This window comes from Pleurodeles waltl, chromosome 5 (assembly GCF_031143425.1).
Source record: "Pleurodeles waltl isolate 20211129_DDA chromosome 5, aPleWal1.hap1.20221129, whole genome shotgun sequence".
NCBI lineage: Eukaryota > Metazoa > Chordata > Amphibia > Caudata > Salamandridae > Pleurodeles > Pleurodeles waltl.
This window is the reverse complement of record NC_090444.1, coordinates 96,839,487-96,861,993: the sequence shown is the minus strand read 5'-3', so window position 1 is coordinate 96,861,993 and position 22,507 is coordinate 96,839,487. Positions and strand designations below refer to the sequence as shown.

The following is a 22,507-nucleotide window of genomic DNA, read 5'->3' as shown; positions in this document are numbered from 1 at the left end:
GGTCTCCATCAAAGCCCAGTCATACTGGCCCAATTGATTGTCTTTCAAGATGACCTGATTATTGTTCTCCTTTATGACTTTCCATGAGTCACCTCTCCCGTCCCTTGAGAATGACTTTCAGTTCTGGAAACTAAGACGAAAGCAGAATTTCCTCAGTCCTTCCTCAGGTGATAGGGTTATGCCTTTCACAGTATTTTATCTTCCTTCAGGTTCAGCAGCATCCTGATTTTCAGGGAGTGAGTAGCCTATGTTTAGTAGTAACCCAGCACTGATAGGTGAGGCCCATTTAGCCTATCACTGTAACTTTCCCATGCTGCCCAAAACCTACATTTTCAGCTTCTTTCAGTTTCTTCAAATGAATACCATCCTAAAAAGACTAATTTAAAATGGTGGACACTCAAGCCTGCTGAGCTATCTCAGGTCTCCATGCCCGCGTCTGAGGTGGTCGATTCTTAGCAAAAGCTTCCCTCTCCGTTTCAGGCAGAACCCACTTCCACTCCACCTACTGTACTTCAAGGCTGCAAGGAGCCAGTGCGGCGGGGAAAGACCTACATCAAAGCTCTTTTCCAATGGTCTGGACTTCAGACTGTCAGTAGGGATGCCAGGCCATTCCTGAATTAATCTGTGTGGTAGATGTCCAACCTTTACCATCTTCCGCTTCTCTATGCACAGCTACTTGATGAGGGTATTAGTGGTCTTGTAACCTTATCTTCTTATTATGCTGATAATTGACTCATTATCACTCTAGCAGAGCAGTTTAATGACTGTGCTCCTAAGATTAAGGTTCTACAGCAGAATGTTACCGTCAGCTAAGAAGTCCAAAGGTAACAAAGTTTCTAGAAATCATATTTGTGGCATTGCTATTGCATATCTAATTTCACCAATGAGTTAGATTTCCAACCTAGAGTAACATGTCTCAAGAAGGAAGTACGTACCTGGTCCCTGACTGAGATTTATCGGTATGTTAAAACCTATTGCCAGCTTTGTCAACATAACCCAGCCTATGCAGTCATTTTTGTCACCATTATAGCAGATAATTTGTGCGGGCACCTGAGCAACATGGCTTAAAGGAAAAAAAGCAATATGATGCGGTCAGTGCAGGCTGCGTCTTAGTGTTTTGTTTGTTTTTACTTTAAGTTGTGAAGCACAGCAGTCCACGCAGCTTTATAACATTTAAAAAAATGACAAAGCCAATAGATTTCATGTAGGTGAACCCTATTGCCTTTCCCAATGCTTGTTCTCTCTGGGCATAGGACTGGGGAAGGTGTGTTACACAGCCACTGGCACTGCCACCAGCCCAGGGCAGTCAATGCTCCATGGGTTGCAAGGCGAAGGGGCATGCACCCAAGGGCACTGCCTTCAACTCAGCCTGTGCCTGCTGTGTGGGGAGGGAGGAGAAGGCAGTTGAGGGTCCTGTCTGCCCTGTTCCCACATAGTAATGGCCACATATGTCTGTCCTTGCTTGAAAATGCCAAACCTACTTTAATGCAATGTGTATCTGATTAAATGCCAGGTAGATTGCATAGAAAATTTTAAAAAATCACTCCTCTAGCTAGCAGTCACAGACCTGCCAACTCACACGATTCCACCACGTGACACACAATACCTGCCCCTTTCAAAGAGACTCAGGTGAGTTTCCAACTCATGATGGACATCCATTACAGGGTGTGAAACCTCCTTGGGACATTGGCTGCAGCCTTAAAAGGTTTTTTTAATTATTTTTGTTTGAGGTGTTGAGGTGTGGGTAGAAGTGGCGCCCCCTCTCCAAGGTCCCGCACCTCTCCTCGCTTACCGTGCAAGTTTTTTGTGAGAAGGTGGCAGGCCTCTGTTAACTAAATTACGGCACAAGACATTACGCCCAATGGGGTGTAGCATCAAGAACCGCTGAGATCTAAGATCTCCTAGTGAGTGGCGTAACAAAGACCCCCGCAGCCCCCGCAGTGCGGTTGTCCCTGAGCTCCAGGGGCCCCCTAAGCACAGTACCATGCCTGAGAGACCCAGAGTGAGTCCGGCGGGGGGCTCCATGTACTTTGTATGGGGGCCCCCTCAAGTTTCGTTACACCACTTTTCCTAGTCTCAACTACTTGTAAATTCTTGTTTTAATTGAATGTGGAGATGTGATTCTAGAAGCAGAAAGGCAGTAACATTGGGACTGCAGCAATGATGCATTACCTTCCAGGACTCTAGGAAAGGACAAGTCTAGGTTTCCTGCTGCTTTGCAACTCTAGAGTCATGAGGCCCGATTTAGGCGGACAGGTACAAGAATACCCACCCACTAAACTCTAAATCAGGCTGATAGTTGCAGGGTGCTAGCAAAGGGAGCATTAATTCCATCATTTCTACAGATGTGAACACTTGAAGACTCTAATAAACTTTAACAACATGAAGTATAGTCGCGATACAAGCGTTTGAGAATGGTGAGGTCAGTGTTTGGTTTATCTCTGGAGACTTGCCCATCAAGGTTTCAAACAGCAGTGAAGTTCTGTACCCTAAAACTCTTACACCCACCCCTTTGAAATCAGGTAAAAGGATTTATAAAAATGCCAAGTTTGTCTTCTAACTTTGATCCCAGATGAAAGTTATTGAGATTATCTACTGTACCCTTCCAAAGATTAAGAGCATAACATATGGTCTACCCTTGGTTGAGCAATTAACATGATCCGGTATTATGGGGCCATCGTTGCATGTCCATTGTTTGTACTTGGGTAATGTCCATGATAATATGAATCATGCAGATCATGGCCAGTGGGAAGGTTGGGTGGATGTCAATGATCGACCATGATGAGTAAAAGATCGCAGTTCCATGGCTTTCGGCAGGAAATTGCGCTGGGTGCCCAGCCAAGACCATCTGACCTCTAAGAGCCAGATGGGGCATTGTGTCTTTGATGCCTCTAATAATGACATCTGCTGTTTCTCCACAACAGGGAGGAGAGTGAGGACCCCAGGTATCGCTACCCCTCCCAACCTGTCACTCGTTCTTTTCTGTTTGATGTGTGTGTACTCAGTTTTGCATGAAGTATGGAGTGGTGTGCAGTTGTGTTGATAAGTTGCTTAGCTGGATTTATTCCCAGAAAGTACAATGCATTCAATAATGAAGAGCTTTTGAGATACACCCTAAGGCAGAAATATGGCCGAGGCCAATGATACCTATTGCTTACAGGCGACTGGCAGGTATTCTCTGAGAAATCTGTGTTAAATGGTCCCAAGGTAGTCACAAGTTACTGGGCCCAACTGTAACAAATGGGGTCGATTACTTCTGGTGTTCTGCGGCCCATATACTGTTGGCTCCCAAAACAGGAACCAAGTGCCATTTTTAGCAATTTCCTCTCAGGGTAGCAGAGTACAGAAATTCAGGACTTACTCAGGTAAGTGCTGTGGGCTAGAAAGTTCAGCAACACCGCAAATAAATTCACTAAAACAATGTCTTCTCAAAAAAATCAATGTCCAGGCAGTGCTTTTTATTTAGAAAGGAAAAGTTATTTAATATACGCAAAACTAAATACTGCACTGAAATTACAAATATCTACAAAATGGCATGTGGAACAATTAATGTGAACACCCACCAAAGGGCCATGCCAAGTACACAGGCACACTCTAAGGAAAGGTCACCGTATTAAAATAAATATCCTCCTTTTATGTGAACTAGACTCCCTATATCTGAGACACCAGCATACCCTATCCCTAAATCCACACCACCCCCATATACAAAAATATATGGTATGCAGTATAAAAGGTCAGACCTACTGGATTTGTCTCACAGTACCACCATAAATGCAACCATAGAATATAAGCATCTCACAGATGTGTACTTTCAAATGACTCTTCATTCCTTTCCATCATCTACATACTTCTGCTCTATGAGCACAGGCTACTCTAAGTCACGTGTAGCTTGCCTCAGTCCCTATTATTGTATCTGTGTAAGTTGCCCACACCTTATTTCAAAGATCACAACCTCTCCTTTGAAAGTCATACCATGCAACCTAACAATACCTAATCTCCTGTAGCTCATCTATTAATACCGCCAACTAATGCATGAAATACCCATATCCCCCTCTCACACTTAAGATCACATCTAATTCCTTCTAATGTTATCTACCACACAGAAACTAGAGTAAAGGTGTGGAATAGTTCCTGTGGAGCACAAGACGAATCTTAGTATCAATAGTTACCAAAAAAAACTCTAGCTTTGGGACACGGAGCAGCGTGCATCGTCAAGGGTAGGAAGTGCCACTTAATGCATTCACAATAAAAAATATATGACACAAAAACTAATATCATAACACTCAGCGGCCAGTCAGTCGATTGTAGCTCACACGAATTGCCTAATAATTCTCCATTTACTGCTTGACTCTAATATACTCACACAAGATAAAACTGCTAAGGTTCATATCCGTCACCCAGTAGTGTACTAGCCCACAACAATAAACCACCCATTACCATCTGATCATACCAGTCGTGGCTCGCACTGCATGGAAGGGACGGGGTGGCGTGGAGGGGGGGAGGGGTTGCAGAGTTCATGGGGAGGCGCTCCGGTAGGAAAATAAATTACATTTAAAGAGAAAAAATAAAAAAACACTTACCTCGCTCCTAACCGCGCCGCTCCTCTCCTCCGTCGCTGCAGGCAGACACAGGCTCCCAGCCTGCCCTAGGGCCAATCCTGACGCTGCTCAGAGCAGCATCAGGACTGGCTGGGAGCGCCCAGCCAGGGCACACCCAGGCAGATTGGGAGCCTGTGCAGGCTCTCTCCAGCCTAGCAACTCTGTTGCTAGGCTGGAGAGAGCCTACCATGCATGTGTGTTTGGCCAGCCCGAGACAGCTGGCCAAACATGCATGCGCTCTGAGGGGGAGGGCACTCCCCCTCACTCCTCATCAACCCCGTGGCCCCACCCCTTTATAAGGAAACGATAATAATCACTGTTTATTATCGTTTCCTTGTAAAGGTTTGCAGCTGCCGCTGCTGGTGGGTGGATGGGGAGGTGACGCTCCTCTGCCTAAATGGAGGAGTCGCCTCTGGACCATACATGAAATAACTGAAGAGGCCTGCCACATGCTGCTGGCCAACTGAGGACTCTTATTTTGTCCACCACTGCAAGTCCTAAATAGCTACATAATGTGGCCATTTCTTAGCATTTCACAATGACAATCAGACTTAGGATGATATTAACAAAATGTATCTGAGCAGATCTGTCTACCTTGTCTCCCTCCATCCTATGGCTGCTCAGGACCATAAACTTTAAACAAAATATCTCCTAATCGACATCCCAGTGCAGTAATCAGCTAAGTGGACTATAAAATATAAACATAAGAAATACCAAAAAGGGACCAGCAGAGCTACCCAGAGCTGGCAGTTTACTGAAAACCATAAACTCCACAAACTGTGCGCCTGTCTCTCACACTTCTTTGTCCCTTACACTGCTAAGGACTGAGTTCCATAACACAGCATGGAAACAGTTCCAACAGAGGATCAAATCAAAGACAACACACCTCCAACCAAACACCCTACACAGTATACCACACTACCCAGGTAGATTTGCAATAAAAGTGTTGCGATACAATACAATATATATTTTGACCCTGATTATTAAAAAGCCATGCCCATGGGGTTTTATATACTGTAACTACAGTAAAAACAATTTAACATTTCATTGAAAGTCATTTTCTACTTTTGAATCCGTTCCTCAATCCATAACCACTCTGCTTGGAGGTGTCCCGTCCTTCAGGGCACCCTAGAAAATATGCATTAGTGTCTGAAGGCACTAGGGGGCATTTCTGTACCTCAAGGTTGTTTCTTTCTGTCACCTTTGATGCAGCCAGCAGCTCTGCTGGTAAATATCTGTTGCACCTGCAGATGGTTTCAGGGCCCTCCTGGACACCAGTGTGCACAAGGTAAGGATCCCACAGCAAGCTCCTTATCTGCGTGGTCTCCCCTCTTACCCACTAGCTTGGCACTTCCATGACGCAGGGAAGAGGTTCCCTGTGCAGGAGAGCAGGTAAAGTAGTCATCCTGTGAAGGAGCTCAGGGTGAGGGAGTGTGAGGATGCCTTCGGAAGCCTTTGGATAGTCCTCTCTTCACAAGCCCTCTGGCTTGAGGCCTGGTGTCATCCCTGGGCATTACAAGCATGGCCACGGTGTCCCCACACTTCTAACTGGTGTTAATGAAAACTAACATCACAACAGCGCACTTGTTCTTGCTGGTCCCCTGGAGGGACACAAGTGGCCTCGGGGTCCTCAGGGTAATATCTCCAGAATGGCTGGGAGGCACATTTTCTTCCTCAGTGTAGTGTCCCCCCAAGCCTCAGAGGTGTTGCTAGGAACACACACAATGTGCACGAGCCAGCAACCTGAATATAGGTAATCTCTATCCCCAACAGGCTGTTTCAATGGGGTTAGTTTCGTTTTGTTCTTGATGGCGCACTCCATCCACCAGAAGCGCTGTTTAGGGGCCTCCTGGCCTCTAAACTGTTTCTGTCCCTCTCTTGTGTGGTTTCATTTGCTTTTTGACAGCCCTTTTGCACTATTGCTTCTTTCCCTCAGGAGCAATGTGCCGAAAGAACTTCTGACCTGCCCTCTTGCCCAGTCTTTGGTAGTCTCATGACCTGAGTCTTTCCTGAAGCATCACGCCCCAAGCACTCCGGACCTTCCACTTCTTGCAAAGTGCCTGTGTGTCCAACAGATGCATGTAGTACCCACTGCTAGGACAACCACAGCTAGGATCAGTCCACAAAAGTCCCAGAGAACAGCCTCATTCCATGGTCCCCAGCAGGTCCACCTTCTACTGGCTCCAAGAGGGAAGCGGGTGGCCAGTGCCACCCACTCTGAAGGGACAGTCCAGCAAAAGTCAAAGTCTAGATCCCTTCCACTGTAGAGGTCCATCAGAAATGTGTGTCTGTCCTTCTTCTGCTTCACAAAAGCTCTTTCTCTGTGCTATGATTTAAAAATAGAGGTGAAGAGTTTTAGTAGGGGGTACTCTTCACTCAGCCCTGTTCTGCCACATCACTCTTTCACCCCTGAACAGCATGTCCTTGGCTGTACAACCACACTGCACAGCATTCTTGTAAGTTTCTTTATGGCAGCTTGAAGGGACATTGGAAAAGAGCTCCCTCCTGAACCATAGTTATCCTAGTCAGCGGTGAGTTCTAGCTTACCCCAAATCCCATCCTGGTGACTGGTGTCAGAGGTCTGGCTGCTCCATCACTCCTCTGATGAACATTCTGCAGCGCTTGGCAGACAGGCAGCTAGTTATGGAATCTTACACTTCTTAGACTGACACACTTGAAATCAGTGATTTGTGGGTGAAATGTTTAGGGCTGGAACTAGAGTATGTTGTGACCTAGAGTCTGGTCTGGTAGTCATCCTAATACTGCATTCAGTTAACAAGCTCCTGTAGGTCTACAGGCTATGTGCTGTGGTGATTTCACAAGGGTTGCTGTGGTGTTAAAAGTAGCATTACATTGGTGTGAACTGTTTCTTCTGTATTTTCTGCATGAGAGTGACCTGTTACCTCATTTCACTTCCCTGGGCTCTGTCTGAACTGACTGACCTTTCTATTTGCAGAGCTAAATCTAAGGAGAAGGACAAAAAGGCCAGCATTTTACCATTCAGGTACCCTGAAATAACAATAAAGGGGTTACAAAAGCTTGGCACCAGCCACGTCAGATCTTCTTAGTGTTATAAAAATTGTAGCATTTTATATTTGTTTGTGCAGCAGCTTCATAATTACAGTGGACATGGAACATGGTGGGAGTGTAGGGGAGTTCCAGCTTGGACCCCAAAGTTGTTGCTTGAGTGCTGCATGCCATAAATCTGCTTGCCTCATTCTAGAGAATGACTGGCACAGTTTTCCCAAAGCAACAAGTGTACTGCTCCTCTTCTTATCCTGGCCATTCATGGTGATGCGCGTCATGCTCAGGCTGATAAACCACACACAGGATCTATCAAGGGTGGGCTGGAAACCACAATCAGCCCTGGCACAAATATTCAAACCTGATCCACACTGCAGGAGGCTGTGACTGGAATGGGGCTCTGGTTGGTGAGGTTGGGTCATTGCACTCCATCCTGCTCTGAAAGCAGCCCACTAGTCTGCCTGCCACCAGGAAAATGCCAGAGTGGCAGAATGACCTGTCCAGCCTTGAGAACCACCTGCGGGGTGAGCCTCACCAGAAGTACACTGACAAAGGACAAAGTTGGCAGAAGAAAATACCAGAATCCTGTGAAAGTCCTCTTGAATTTGAGTGCAGGTGTAGTTTAGTCTTGTCCTTGACATCTGTTGTACTTGAGTCCTGCATACATTCCCCTTGTAATTGGGCCTGGTTGTAAATTAACCCAGTTGTGAGTGGACTGTGCTGTATTTGCCCTAGTTGTCCTTTAGTCTTGCCTTATTTAAGTTATGTTGAATATGACTTTAAAGTTTATTTAAACACACTTCCGCAGACTTGCTTTCTGTGCTTCAGATGGTGCGAAGCCTTAAAATAAAATAGAAACTTAACATTGAACTTGCTATACATTGAACATTGTACAATGAATTACATTGAATTAGCGAACAGGCAAAACAACAGAATGGGAGTACTCAGCAGACAGGCAACTAAAAACTATTTAGAAAAATGTACAGTTATTTGAATGGTGTCTCAGAAAAATTCATGATGTCTTCTACAAGAGACTCTACTGGGCAGGTTAGTGGTGCATCAGAGGATGGAAGATGCAACTGAGGCAGACAGGGATTAATGTTCCTGTTTTCAGTAGAGCTTGTGACTGGTTGCCCAATGTCCAGTGTCCAGTGAAGAAGGATGGTGTGTTCAATAGTGTCAAACTTCAACAGAGTGGTGTTGGAAGGTGGCTACACTATTAGTGCCACCATCGGAGGACATCCTATGGTCACTTAATGAAGAGAGGGATGCAGAGGGTTCTAGACATATTTAAAGAGAAATTATGAAAACATAGTGAGATGTCCTGGGAGTAGGTTTTCCTCATTTATTTTATTTGATAATTGTATTTATTTATTTAATTTATATGTTTGTTCATTCTCTTCATGATTGCATGCTCGTACCAGCAAAGGAAAAGAGAAAAATAAAGCGACCAAGGACAACAAAGAAAAGTAGGTATTGTGTGAGTTTGTTGTCAGTTCTGGTGTGGGGTTGGGTTGTAAAAGCAGAAACTGGACACTATCCACAAGAACTGTCTGTGTTAGATGGTTAGATACAAACAGCAGATCTAAGTGCAAGATGGTAACAAAATACCAAGGATATATTATAGATTAATGTCAAAGGTATTCCCGTGGTATGATGTTCTGCGCTGGTTATTCGGAATTGTGTAAGTATCAACTGATGATGACTTCACATTTCTCCAACTTGCTTTTTACTGCTAACTGTTTGCCTTTGGGTAGAGAACATAATGTTATTGTTTTTTTGTATATAAATGGCACTCAATAGCATATCTGTGATACTCATGGCTGGTGATATTCCATAAACAATCTTGTTGTGTATTAGCACTTCAATAATCGTTAGGGGCAGTCCCTCATATTCAGGGAGGCATGCCCAGTGTCAGTGGGGGAATCCTCAGCGCTCTTGTATTGAGACGCATGCTCAAGCATGCAGAGTCCATTGGAAGAAGCATGGACTGTCCACCACCCATGATGTGATGAACATTTAGGGCCTCATTGCGAGTCTGGCAGTCCATGGACTGCCAGACTCGCAGTGGCTCTCGGACCACCGCCAAGAGAGGCGGTCAGACCCCCATACTATGATTGTGGCAGAGCCACCACTGTCTGACCACAGGCACTGCCAGATTGCCACCAGCCGATGGCCTGGAGGTGCCGACGGTCTCAATCCACCAGGGCAGTGCTGCAAGCAGCGCTACCCTCCAGATCACACCGCCATGCGAAGGCTGGCAGAAAAGGGGTGTCGGGGGCCCTATGGGGGCCCATGCACTTGGCATTAGCAGTGCAGGGGCCCCCATGGACAGCCCCTATGTGCTTTTCACTGCCCGATAATAGGCAGTGAAACGTTTCCGCTGGCCCAGCGGAAAACTCATATTAGGGCAGCGAGCGGAAAACCGGAGTGGCGGTTTTCCATCTAAAAGAGTTAAATGAGGCCCTTATTGTATAATTGTGAGGTGGGGGCTTTGGAAGGGCTATGGATGATACTCAGGGTCCACAGGACTTCCTTCACATGAGGGGGAGCTCTAACCGGCAGTGCACATGTCTTCACTGGAGTTTATTGAGAAGTGCATAAAAGTGATGGCTGGAATGCTGGAATTAATCTCAGCCACTGGTAATTATTTGGGGTGGCATTCCAGTCTATCTTTTTAGCTAACCATGCCACCTCAGACATGAGCCAGCCCATATGCAAATTAGCCTTGGTACTACTCCAAAAGGAGTGGTCCAGCCCAAAATGCTTGGTCAGATCCATTCAGAACAGGAACACAGGCATCCAAAGACTGTTTTTGGCCTATTTGGGCCTCATCAGTGAGGTGCATCTTGTTTCCAGTGGCACAGTGAGCAAGGCACCCACATCTGGATCTCATTCACCCTTAGGGAATCACACTGAGGAATATAAAAATGATGGGTGAATTACTTGAATTAATCTCAGCCACTGGTAATTACGTAGGGCACATACCAGTCCATTATGGTTTTTTGCCTATCATGGAGTTTGCATGTACTCAAGCAGTGTGGATATGCGTATCACTCCATGGACTCTAAGTGGAAACAGTGTAACTCTAATAGTTCACCCACCCTAGAGAAGGTCATAAGGGCCACTCAAAGTACAAGATGGCCGGCAGTTCAGCCTGGTAGAGAGATCAATCAAGGCATATCTCTGTCAAAGTGCAATGCACGCTTCCCAATGCGGACACACACAGTCAACGTGTGTTAAAGTTTGTGGCTACATGGGGGAAGGTCAGTCTTTCATCTGTAATAATCAACACGCAACTGGTGTGTGTGAAATGGGGAAAAGGGTAGTCCTATGTGAAACAACCCAAGATATGTATAATGATAACAACATTTCAAGGCTAACACATTGCTATGTGGAACTGCTTGTGGACATATATTATATGCTTGATGCCACATGTAGATGTATGGGTAGCTCAATAAGCTGGGCTTTCACCACTCAAACAAAGCAGGGATTGGCAGGTCACGAGTTCAAATCCTGGCCAGACCAACTCAGCCTTTCATTCTCCATAGATACTTTAATAATAATAAAAGTAACATTTCTTGTTAGGAAGCTGAAGCTTGAACCTAGCTATAAAGCCAGGGAGTGATGTGCACCATGGGGTTTCTCAAGAGTCAGGGGAGGGGAATACAGCATCACAGGGGAGATGTACAGTGGAGAGGAAGTTAGAGGCTTAAAGGAGGTGTTTAACACTCTTAGGCATGATCGGGTTGGAGTGGGAACTCTTAAAGGGTGGTCTAGTATCCCAGAACTTACCCTATGACAGCCGATTGCTTGATGCTTTAGCGTTTCCCTTTCTTGTGGAAGTGGAGAAGGGCACACACCAGCAATGGTGCCACGCTGTGTCTGTAGACTCTGGGGTCCAGCAGCTGAGTAGTTCAGATACTGGTAGATCCAACCCGGGTGGTGGTTGTGTACCAAAAGGAGAGTGCCTGACGTCAGTGTGCACCATCGTTTCCATGTTTCATTATGAGTTGAAAATGGTCCACAGTCTCTGCTCACCAGCCACTCTTTAGCAGTGGAAACTTGTTTCTTGTGTATCACTGGGTACCATGGTGCTGTGGCTTCCTGGCTCTCCTGGTAGCAGGGGTTACTATTAACAGACTGTGGGTCACACACATGGTGATTTGCAGACTAGATGCATGCATCTGATGTAACACCCCCTGAGTTGTCTTACCACCACAATGACAACCGTGCCCCTTACTGTACTGCTTACCACCCAGCTGAACAATTGTAATATGTCCATCTGGGAGGTAAAGTGCATTTTATATGTCTAGCTGGCACATGTGTTTTTCAAGAAAGCAGTTTCAATCCTGCCCCAAGCTGGTATCTCCTTTACTCGCATCCTTGCAGTGATTACATTCAAAACATCTTGGTACAAAGTTCTGAGTGAGGACTTAGTAATAAGAGTGAACACTGAGCTACCCGTTTCCCACCTTGAGCCATAACATGACCTCTGGCAATACTTATTACTATTAGTATTTATTATTATTATTATTATTATTATTATTATTATTATTATTATTATTATTATTATTATTATTATTATTATTATTATTATTATTATCATCAGTGGGATTAATAATACTATGTATTATTATTATTATTATTTTTGTTATTACCATTATTATTGTTATTATTATTATTATTATTAGCAATAATAATAATGAGTAGCAGTAGTATCACATAATATTACGAAGAATAACCAGAATAATAATAACAAAGCAACAAAAAACAACAATACTCACAATAATCAAACTAATAATCACACCAACATCAGTTTTGATAATAGTAACAATAATGCTAAGAAGCCCAACAAAAATAATCACACTAACAATAATTAATCTATTACTAATACTGATATTACTTGTAGATATTATTTATACATGTTAGTGTTGGCTTGGCCCACAGATGACTGGATCATTTGGTCTCATATTAATGAAGCTTAGCTGCAACCCTTTGGTGAGGTCTTAATTTGTAAAAAAATATAAATAAATAAGTGCATGGGCAAAAAGCTTTTCTTAAGAGCCTTCCGCCAAAGCTGATGAACACCAAAACTGCCTATTCGTGGTTCCACCTTGTGCCTTTACCTTCCACCACCCTAGACTTCCTGTCTCTTTATCACACTATTGCAGGCTTTTTTTCATCCCTGCTTTTTCCGTTTGTCCCTATTTTCCTATCCATCACTTCCTATTTCCTTCTCCCCTTTCTTCTGTTTTTTTTCTGTTGCTCTGAATGAAACTCTGGCAATGAAAAATAAGTCCTGATCCTCCAAAACTAGTGCCTGCCACCTGCATCCACTTCCACAGGTTAAGAGCATCTTAGGCAATCTTCCACCCAAATGGCAGAGCACATCTCATGGCTTTCATTCATCCCAGTCACTCTAGGTCTAGTTCACACCATGGACCTCATCTATTCCTGGATTCTGGGTAAGAATCCAATTGACCCTGATGCTGCTTCACTCTGGTTTAGTTCTAAATCCTTTCTAGAGGCTAAGGACCCTCCCAAAGTCTTATTCTTCCAGGAATTTCCCTGTCCTCTACACTAGCGGCGACCTCGTCTCCCATAAGAGTATTATGCTTAGCACATCCCCTCCACAGCTTGTAGTCTACCTCAGTCCTTCCTCTATCAAGTTTTGAGATTCCTTCATCCCGTCAAAGAATCTAAATATGTCAAGAGATTTTCTATCCCAGCTTATGGTCCTTGTTAGGAACTTCTAACATCAGCTCAGGATCTGGGTTTAGGAGGTACACCTCTAACTAGTTTATGGTCAATAATTCCCTGTTCCAGCTTGGGGTCTGCTGCCCTAACTGCTCAAAAACATCTGGCCTCAAGTCCTCCCCAGCAGATATCCCAGAATCACCCACCCACGAATGGCCTTGTTTCAACCAGAAAGGTAATGCAACCCAAGGTTGAAGCATTTAGGAAAAGGACTGCAGGAAAAAGGTGCTTCAAGACACAGAGACCAAACAAGAAAGACGAAGAGCTTAGCTGTCAAACTACCCAGGTCCATGCGTGATGTGCTGCTCTAGTCTAGGTTTTTTCCTTCGAGTGTTGGAAATTGTAGTCCTGTTTTATAATAGAATAAACAAGACTATAAGTCCCAGAATTCAAAGACAAAACTGGACTGAAGCAGCACATCATGCATGCACCTTGGAATCTTTGCAGGTCTAGAAGAACATCACAAGTATGGGCATTTCATCTTAGATAATTGACACATGAACATATTTATGCATTCACAATGATAGTTTAGCTCCATGTTTTTGAACTTCTCTTAATAAGGGAGCAACATCTATTTGTACTTTAAACAAGAGTTCACAGGTCTCTGTGAAGTCCCTAATGTATGTGTATAGCAGTGACAGAGTGTCTAAGATCTGCGTTGCTTCATTTGTAAGCACCAGTTGAAGAAGAGAGTATGAACAAATATTACTACTTAATGTAGGCTTGACTAAGGAGCATCTATGTATGCATGCATGTATGGGAGTACGTATATATGTGTTATGTGTATAGTCAAACCTAGTCAAGCGACAGTAGAGCACAAGTACTAAATGCTGAAGTTGATCTACAAGAATCCTTCCACTGACTGCTCACTCTAAATGCTGTTGAGTCTTTCAAACATAGCACTTTAAGACAGCAAGTGCCAGTTTTTCTAGGATGCATAATTATTTCTCAGTACAACACGGGCTATTCACAAAGGTAAATTAGACTTGAGAGTAATTTACATGTGTAATTTACTCTTACACTTTGGAGTAACGTTATCGCTTTTGGTAATTCACAAAATCCAAGTGTAAAGTTACTCAAAAGTGTAGACTTACATGTCTACACCCCCTGAAAAGGGCTCTGGAGACAAACTTAGAAGTGTATCTTACTACTACCAAAAAAGAAACAGTAGTAAGTCCGGCACCACACATGGCCAATTACTGATACTGCAATACCCTCCCACAGAAAATAATAGAGGTAAAGATTTAAAATAAAAACCTGTGAGAAATAATGTACAAATCGATTACATTATTTAAAATAGCTAATCATATAAATAAATATGATGGAATGTAAAATCTAAAAATAAAAAATATTTATTATGTAATATAAAATATTTCAATAACGTTTTTAATTTAAAAATGAATGTAAATATTTTAACAAATATGAATACATTATTTGTAATTAATTCTGTACATCACATTTCGGGGATGTGGTCTTCTTGGATCTGTTGGCAACTATAGACACTATGTCGCATTCCGTCCTGCTTGGGTATAGATCGCAGGCAGACTACCTTCCCCCCTTACACCTCAACCACTAAACAGCTAAAATATGGGGTCTTCCAGGGATCGGCGATGAGCACCACACTGTTCAATATTTACCTGGAGCTACCAGTGAATTTGGTTGAAACATGAGGCTTTAATGTGGTATCATATGCAGGTGATACTCTGCTGCTGCTGTCTTTCCATGAGAGTAGCAGAGCTTAGACAACTTTAAAGGATGCCTGAGAGGAGTGGCAGCTCGGATTAATAAGAGCTGTCTCACATTGAATAATTAAACCTGTAATTATTTTCTGTAGAGCTAAAGCCTCCCTTAGGATGAACAGGTGGAGGCTGAAAAAACAGGGGGGTTATTTATAGTCCACTAGCTCCACCTTGCGCCACATTAACATCATTATTTATTACATTATTGTGGCCCAATGAGGCCGAAATCTCCGCGCCATATTTACAGGGTGGCACAATGCATGCTGCAACACTTTACGCTACATTATGCCTCCGCCAGGCATAATGTATGCAAACGGGGCATTCCCCAGTTAGGGGAGCCGTAAAAATGGTGTAAGGAAATCTATGAGATTTCCTTGCACCATTTATTATGGCACTTTTAACGTCTGCTAAAGAGCAGCCATTAAAAGGGGGCTTCCATTCTTTAGAATGGGCCCCTATGTACTCTGCAGGAGTAGGACCAATATTGTGGCGCTACTCCTGCAGAGTACATCAATAGCGTCATGTGAAATTACGCTTTTGCCCCCAATCCTGTGCCATGGTGCGCCTATTTTAAATACGGCGCACACATGATGGCGGTAGGGGGGTGCCAAGGGGCGCAGGGAAAGTGGTGCTGCACTCGGTACAGTGCCACTTTCCCTAAACCTGGCCCTCGGTCCTTCCCCTTACTCCCACATCTTCTGCTATGAATCTCTGAAACAAATTCGACACTGACCGTACCTTTGCGGCCCAAATTCGGAATGTATCTTCTGCATGCTTTGCCAAATGCAGATCATTAAAAAAATGGAGCATCTAGTCTCTGTTCATGCACGTAAGACAATAGTTCAGGCCATGGTCACGTCTTTATTCAGAGATCCCAGACTACTTGGTTCAAAGGCAACAGGTTGTCCAATTGCAGCTGCAAGAATGATTTTAAAAATCCCCTTTCACCAATCAATCAGTCCACACTTGAAAAGCTTGCATCGGTTCCCAGTGGCCAAGCACACTCAACACGAAGCTCTAGGTCTATCATATAGAGCCTACTACCAGAAGGAGCACCTATACCTTAGAAAAAGTCACAGACCTTATTGTCAGGACAGATCTCTTAGATGCAATAATCTTTTTCTAATCCAAGTGCCGAAAGTGCACAGAGGCAGAAGCGGAGATAGGCACTTCACTTTCCTGGCATCTAAATTATGGAATGCTCTCCCTGTTACAATACACAACTCACTGTCAAAGGCTACCTTTAAGAAGCTGGAGACCTTCCTCTTCGATCAATAAGATCCTCCATGTTTAATCGTTTGCTCGACTGTCTTGCTGTAAATCTCTAAGCGCTGGGAAGCTCTTTGAAAGCAGCTGTGCATTGCACAAATGGCTTATGATGAAGATTATAATATTAATAATCATCATTATTATTATTATTATTATCAACTGGGAAAAAAAATGTTTATTGAACTAAAAACAAATTAGGTCCTATGGGGTTTTATGTTCAGTCCCTCCCTCCATTATTTTCTATGGGAGGGTGTTGCAGGATCAGTGGTTGGCAATGTATGTTGCTGGACTTACTGCATCTCTGAGCTGAACTAATTAAGTACTGTTTTGGTCCTTTTTTGCCTGTAGTAACTTTAGAAGTGCAGTTTGTGAATAGCAATGGGCCTACTCTTTTGTAGGTGGGTGCACATCACTCCCTAGACTCCTCTCTTCACTACTTCTCCTCACCCCTAAACCCCTTCTAGTTAGCAGTAAGTATACCCTTTTTTCTAGCCACTCTCCTGGTCCCTCCCACATTTACTACTAAGTAATAAACTTACATCGGCCACTGTCAGGAGCTGCCCTTTATAATGAACATAATAGTAAGTACATTAAGTTGATTATAATGGCTGACTCTGAGAGTGCTCTTAAGAGGAACTCCCCCACCAGGAGGGCTTGAGTCTAGTGCCTGCCAGGAGGACTGCTGCAGACGGGCACTGCACAGAGACTTCCCTGCTGGGGACATTGCTTTGACATGCACTGTGAGGGGCTGGGCTATGTATTCACTTTAATGCTAATTGTATTATGGAAAATACTTAGCCCTTTTTCTCACTGTGCTTGTAAAAGCAAATGTGCTTTTTAGGTTGAGCGCGCAAGCGCTTTGACCTGTTGTAAGTATTGTGGGCTTTAAACTACGCCCCCGCACGCCCGTTCACTCGTTCGTGGGCTTGTCTTTCAATAATCCTTTAGCAAGAAAAGTCTAGTTCGGAATTTACAACGCTAACAAGCTCTAACTCGAGTTAGTTAGAGTTAGTTTGCAAGACCCATTGCATTGCAAATGCTTGTTGGTTTTTTTCTCCTCCCTATGGAGCAGCAGATCCGGTCCAATACCTCTCTGTGAGCGTAAAAAAAAACAGTGAAATTCATGTGATTTGCTTTCCGTGCGGGTATTGCATCCACCCTGACCCAGACGCCGCACACATCATACATATACACTCACCCACACACAATCACACACCTACATCGACCACAAACCACACGCACACACACGCACACACAATCACACACCTACATCGACCACAAACAACACGCACACATACGCACACACAATCACACACCACGTACGCGCACACACTCACACATGCTCACATAGTTTTGCAATGGAGTTTTGCACCTGGCTCTCACTGTCTTAACAGCAGTAACATCTCTGCAGTAATATCTCTGATAGGAGCAGTTGTGCCTTCTGATGGAATCGTCTGAGGTATGGCTTTAACATCCTAAACTTGGCAAAATCTATTCCTGAGTTCAAAAGCATCACCAGGCCGCCGGAGGAGGCCAGACAGAGCCCTACAAAGATCCTATTACAGAGAGGAGTTTTGCAGTAAATAAAAAAAAATCCGCATTTGTGTCCCATCGCGCCCTCCCTCCCCAGAAGCAAAATCCTAGAGGCCTCCTTGGTGAAAGGTGAGACAAGTCTCCCTGTGTGCTTTTGTTTGCTGGCGATACCATCTAGGCAATGGCTTATTTAATTTCCAAAAGACAAAGCCGGCTCACTCCCAAAATGTAGATTCAGAGGGAGAAAACAAGGCAGTATTTTCATCTGTCAGACCATAAATATTTAATCCTCACTGAGGAACCAGATACTCAAAGTTAGCCAGGCGTGCAGAGCAGCAGCGTGTTCCCCAGAAGCATGCATCAGAGCTGGGGTGGGAGAAGTGTCCACCTCTCAGTTAGACACCACACATGCTACTCAACACAGTAGAGTGGACACCATATGTTGTCTTCCTTACCTTTTAATACACATTTTGTGACCTTGGAGGCTAGTACTCAGCAACAAAGACCACCAAAATGTATTATTTTTGTTCCACCTCCATTGGTCTCAGAACAGTTGCCCATGTCTCAGGTTCACCAGGTCTCATCCAATATTCATGGTGAGGTATCGGCTGGCAGCCGCTCCCTGCAGCCTTTGCCGCGCAGTCTCCTGCAACTCTCTCCTTGTCGGCTTCCTTGGCCGCTGTTCTTTCGCTGCCATCACTATTATTCCACAAAGACCTCTGGAGTTTGGGATTTCTGCTAAAAAAACTGAGGAGGTGGTATCCAATTTTTGTCTGGGATCATACCTTTTGGATTGGAGCTCCTGTGCGCGTGTGGCGGATTCAGAGATCCAGCAGCGGGCGGTGGATTTCAACAAGTGACCATCTTGGGGATGCTGTAGGTAGGTAAAATCGAAAATTATTTTTCTGGGTCTTTTAAAAGATAAAGGGATCTGATATGTAGCTATAACCTAAATGTGTGGAAAAACGCTTTTTTATTTGATTCCACCTACCCCAGAGCTGTGGCCGCTCCCTCAGAAGGCTTCCTCTTCCTACTGAATGTGGTGGGAGATCCTGAAATTACTTCAGTGAGAGTCTGGAACAGAAACGTAATCCTTTCCCATTGCCTTTCCATTCACAACACTGCCAGGTGTCTTATTCAGTCTTTGTACAGCCTCTCACTCTTAGGCTAAATGCAGGGTTAATCGCATGTAACTAACACTATTACAGTAAGAAAAGTATTTACAGTGACTCAGGGAAAATCGGTCACTCGTCGTGCACCGGGTACAGCTCGTTCTTCGTTGCTTTGGAGGGACAGTTGTTATTTGCCACAGGATGTGATTGAGGATTGAAATGGAGTAACAAGGATTAGATCATTCTTCAATAATTTTGTGTAAGCGAGGTCTCAATCCACAGGGGCTATTTAGCAGATGCATGTGATATTGTGAGTCAATGAGGTCTCAACCCACAGCCTATTAATCAGGTGCATATGATATTGTGAGTCTATGAGGTCTCAACCTATAGTCTATTTATCAGGTGCATATGATATTGTGAGTCAATGAGGTCTCAACCCACAGTCTATTTATCAGGTGCATATAATATTATGAGTCAATGACGTCTCAATCCACAGAGGCTATTTAGCAGATGCATATAATATTGCGAGTCAATGAGGTCCCAATCTACTGAGGTGATTTAGTAGATGCCTATAATATTGTGAGTCAATTAGGTCTCAACCCACAGGGGCTATTTAACAAATGCATATAATATTGCGAGTCAATGAGGTCTCAATCTACATAGGTGATTTAGCAGTTGCATATAATATTGTGAGCCAATTAGGTCTCATTCTACAGAGGCTAACTAGCAGGCCCATATAATATTACGAGTCAATGAAGTCTAATACACAGTTTATTTATTGGATGCATATGATCTTGTGAGTCAATGAGGTCTCAATCTACAGAAGCGATTTAGCGGATACATATAATATTGTGGGTCCGTGAGGTCTCAATGGACAGAGGCTATTTAGCAGATGCATATAATATTGTGAGTCAATGAGGCCTCAATCCACAGAGGCTATTTAGCAGATGCATATAATATTGTGAGTCAATGAGGTCTCAATCCACAGTCTATTTATCAGGTGCATATGATATTGTGAGTCAATGAGGTCTCAATCCACAGAGGCTATTTAGCAGATGCATATAATATTGTGAGTCAATGAGGTCTCAATCCACAGTCTATTTATCAGGTGCATATGATATTGTGAGTCAATGAGGTCTCAATCCACAGGGGCTATTTAGCAGATGCATATAATATTGCGAGTCAATGAGGTCCCCATCTACCGAGGTGATTTAGTAGATGCCTATAATATTGTGAGCCAATTAGGTCTCATTCTACAGAGGCTAACTAGCAGTCCCATATAATATTATGAGTCAATGAAGTCTAATACACAGTTTATTTATTGGGTGCATATGATCTTGTGAGTCAATGAGGTCTCAATCCACAGTCTATTTATCAGGTGCATATGATATTGTGAGTCAATGAGGTCTCAACCCACAGTCTATTTACCAGGTGCATATAATATTATGAGTCAATGAGGTCTCAATCCACAGAAGTGATTTAGTAGATGCATATAATATTGTGAGTCAATGAGGCCTCAATACATAGCGGCTATTTAGGAGATGCATATAATATTGTGAGTCAATGAGGCCTCAATCCATAGGGACTATTTGGGAGCTGCATATAATCTTGTGAGGTCACTGAGTCTCAAGCCGCAGAGGCTACTTGACAGATACATACAATATTATAAGGTCACTGAGTCTCAATCCACAGAAGCTATTTAGTAAATTCATGCAATATTGGGAGGTCGGACAGTCCCAGGCCACAGAGGCCATCTACCAGGCACATATACTTTTATGGATTCAGGTGCTGCGGAGTAGAGTTCTGCAAAGGAGGGTGAGGGTTCGAGGCTCGGATGCAGAGCTACTTGTAGACATCAGAAAGTCGGGGTTGGACTTGGGTTTCTGGCGTCAGTGGTGCAGTTTAGCATTAACATTGTGCATTTTGTGTGCACTGCTGCATCTGGTTAGGAGTTCGTGATGCTGAGGGACCAGAAAATAAATTGTTGTTCTGATGCGCAATGGGATTAATCTTTCGGTTATGAGCTTGAAATGCCCCTTTTCCCCTGATATATGCATTCTTTCCGTATCATTGTTTCCGATAGTACATCTGGGGGAAGCGTTTATATTTGAAAATGGCTTAATCTATTATTAGTTATTTGTATTGATTAAGTGTCATGAGTCCTTCCATCACTAGTCAATCTCCTGACTTCTTTGTATGCGTCAGCTAGGACGGAATAAATCCCACCTTGAACCTCTCCTCTCCCCACTCCCCCTTTTGCAGCTTTCCTCTGCCCCCAAACCCCTTTTCACAGGCCCAGCCTTTTTACCCAAAAATCCCTTCCTAGACCTGGGCCCTACAGCTAATGCTAATCACTGTATATTTGTTGCTCCACCATTTATTTCATTTTGAGGTCTTGCATTAGTTAAGACCTTTTGATTTTATGAAAATTAGTATATAATAAACTTACTTGTAGGAGCTTTTAGTCTTCATCCATTGGTCTGCTATTGTGTCATTCACATTTTCTTCCACCCACTACAGCATGCAGCATGGGCCCACTTCAGCCACTGACTTACTTCATCCTGCTCTTTTATAAGGAGCACTTCCACACACAATGTAATTTCTTCCAGTGCTAGGACCTACTATGGCAATGTGGGCTTTTTGCGAACAAAACTTTTTTTTACTCTTAGACATTTTTTTAAATATTAGCTAAGGGCCGGAAGGTCCTTCAACAATTATGTTTTAGAAAAACCTCAACAAAACAAAACAAGTATTGACAAAGCCAAAAGGCTGGTAGCCTACTCTAGAACCATTGATTTTGGCAATGCTTGTTATAGATATATCTTGAGGCTTGGTCCCCGAGCGATGGTTTACTAACAAATATATTTAAATACATATTATGGCAAAACAGGATTATCGTATCTCCAAATGCTTTCATGCCTTGAATGTGTCTTTGTTGGGACCTGATACGATCGTTGTTGCCTGCGGACTATTTCATCCATGTTCTTCGGTATTTATTTGTTTATACTGCGTTAATTGCCACGAGCTTCTAATTTGGCTCCAATATCTCAAGTTATTTTATGATCTACTTCACAAGCTGAAAAAAGGCATTGTCATATAATAGACTTCATTGCTTCAGCAGGAAGAACAATTAGGCTGAAGACATCTGCTTGTGGACTAGTAGATTCAGTAACATCACAGTGACAATGCAACCAACCCCAAAAAATCATGGTCCTCCATTTTGAGTTTGCAACTCTTGCTCCTCCTTGATCTCGGTTTCAACATTACAAGACTCTGTTTTGTTAGTGGCGGGAAGATGAACTATTGATGTCAACTTGACGGGCCATCTGAGGAAAACAATTGATTCTAGAGAGTGGTTATATGCCCAAATACCGATGAGGGAAAAAAGGTAAATTTGTTGATCTTCACAGTTCAGATCTGACCATCCTCTTCTGAATCAATGTGGAATAACCAAAGGTGAATCATTAACAAG

General features: G+C 43.5%; 1 protein-coding gene across 11 annotated transcripts in view; it reads left to right on the top strand.

Annotated features, from left to right (window-relative positions):
- OTOF (otoferlin) overlaps positions 1-22,507 on the top strand; it is an 875,032-nt gene that overhangs the window by 590,154 nt on the left and 262,371 nt on the right. Inside the window, exon 6 of one of the 11 annotated variants that reach the window (XM_069233692.1) lies at positions 9,047-9,091. The exons of the other annotated variants lie outside the window; for them this stretch is intronic. Coding sequence (XP_069089793.1) covers positions 9,047-9,091 — 45 coding nt within the window. The remainder of the gene's footprint in view (positions 1-9,046; positions 9,092-22,507) is intronic. 11 annotated transcript variants of the gene reach the window in all.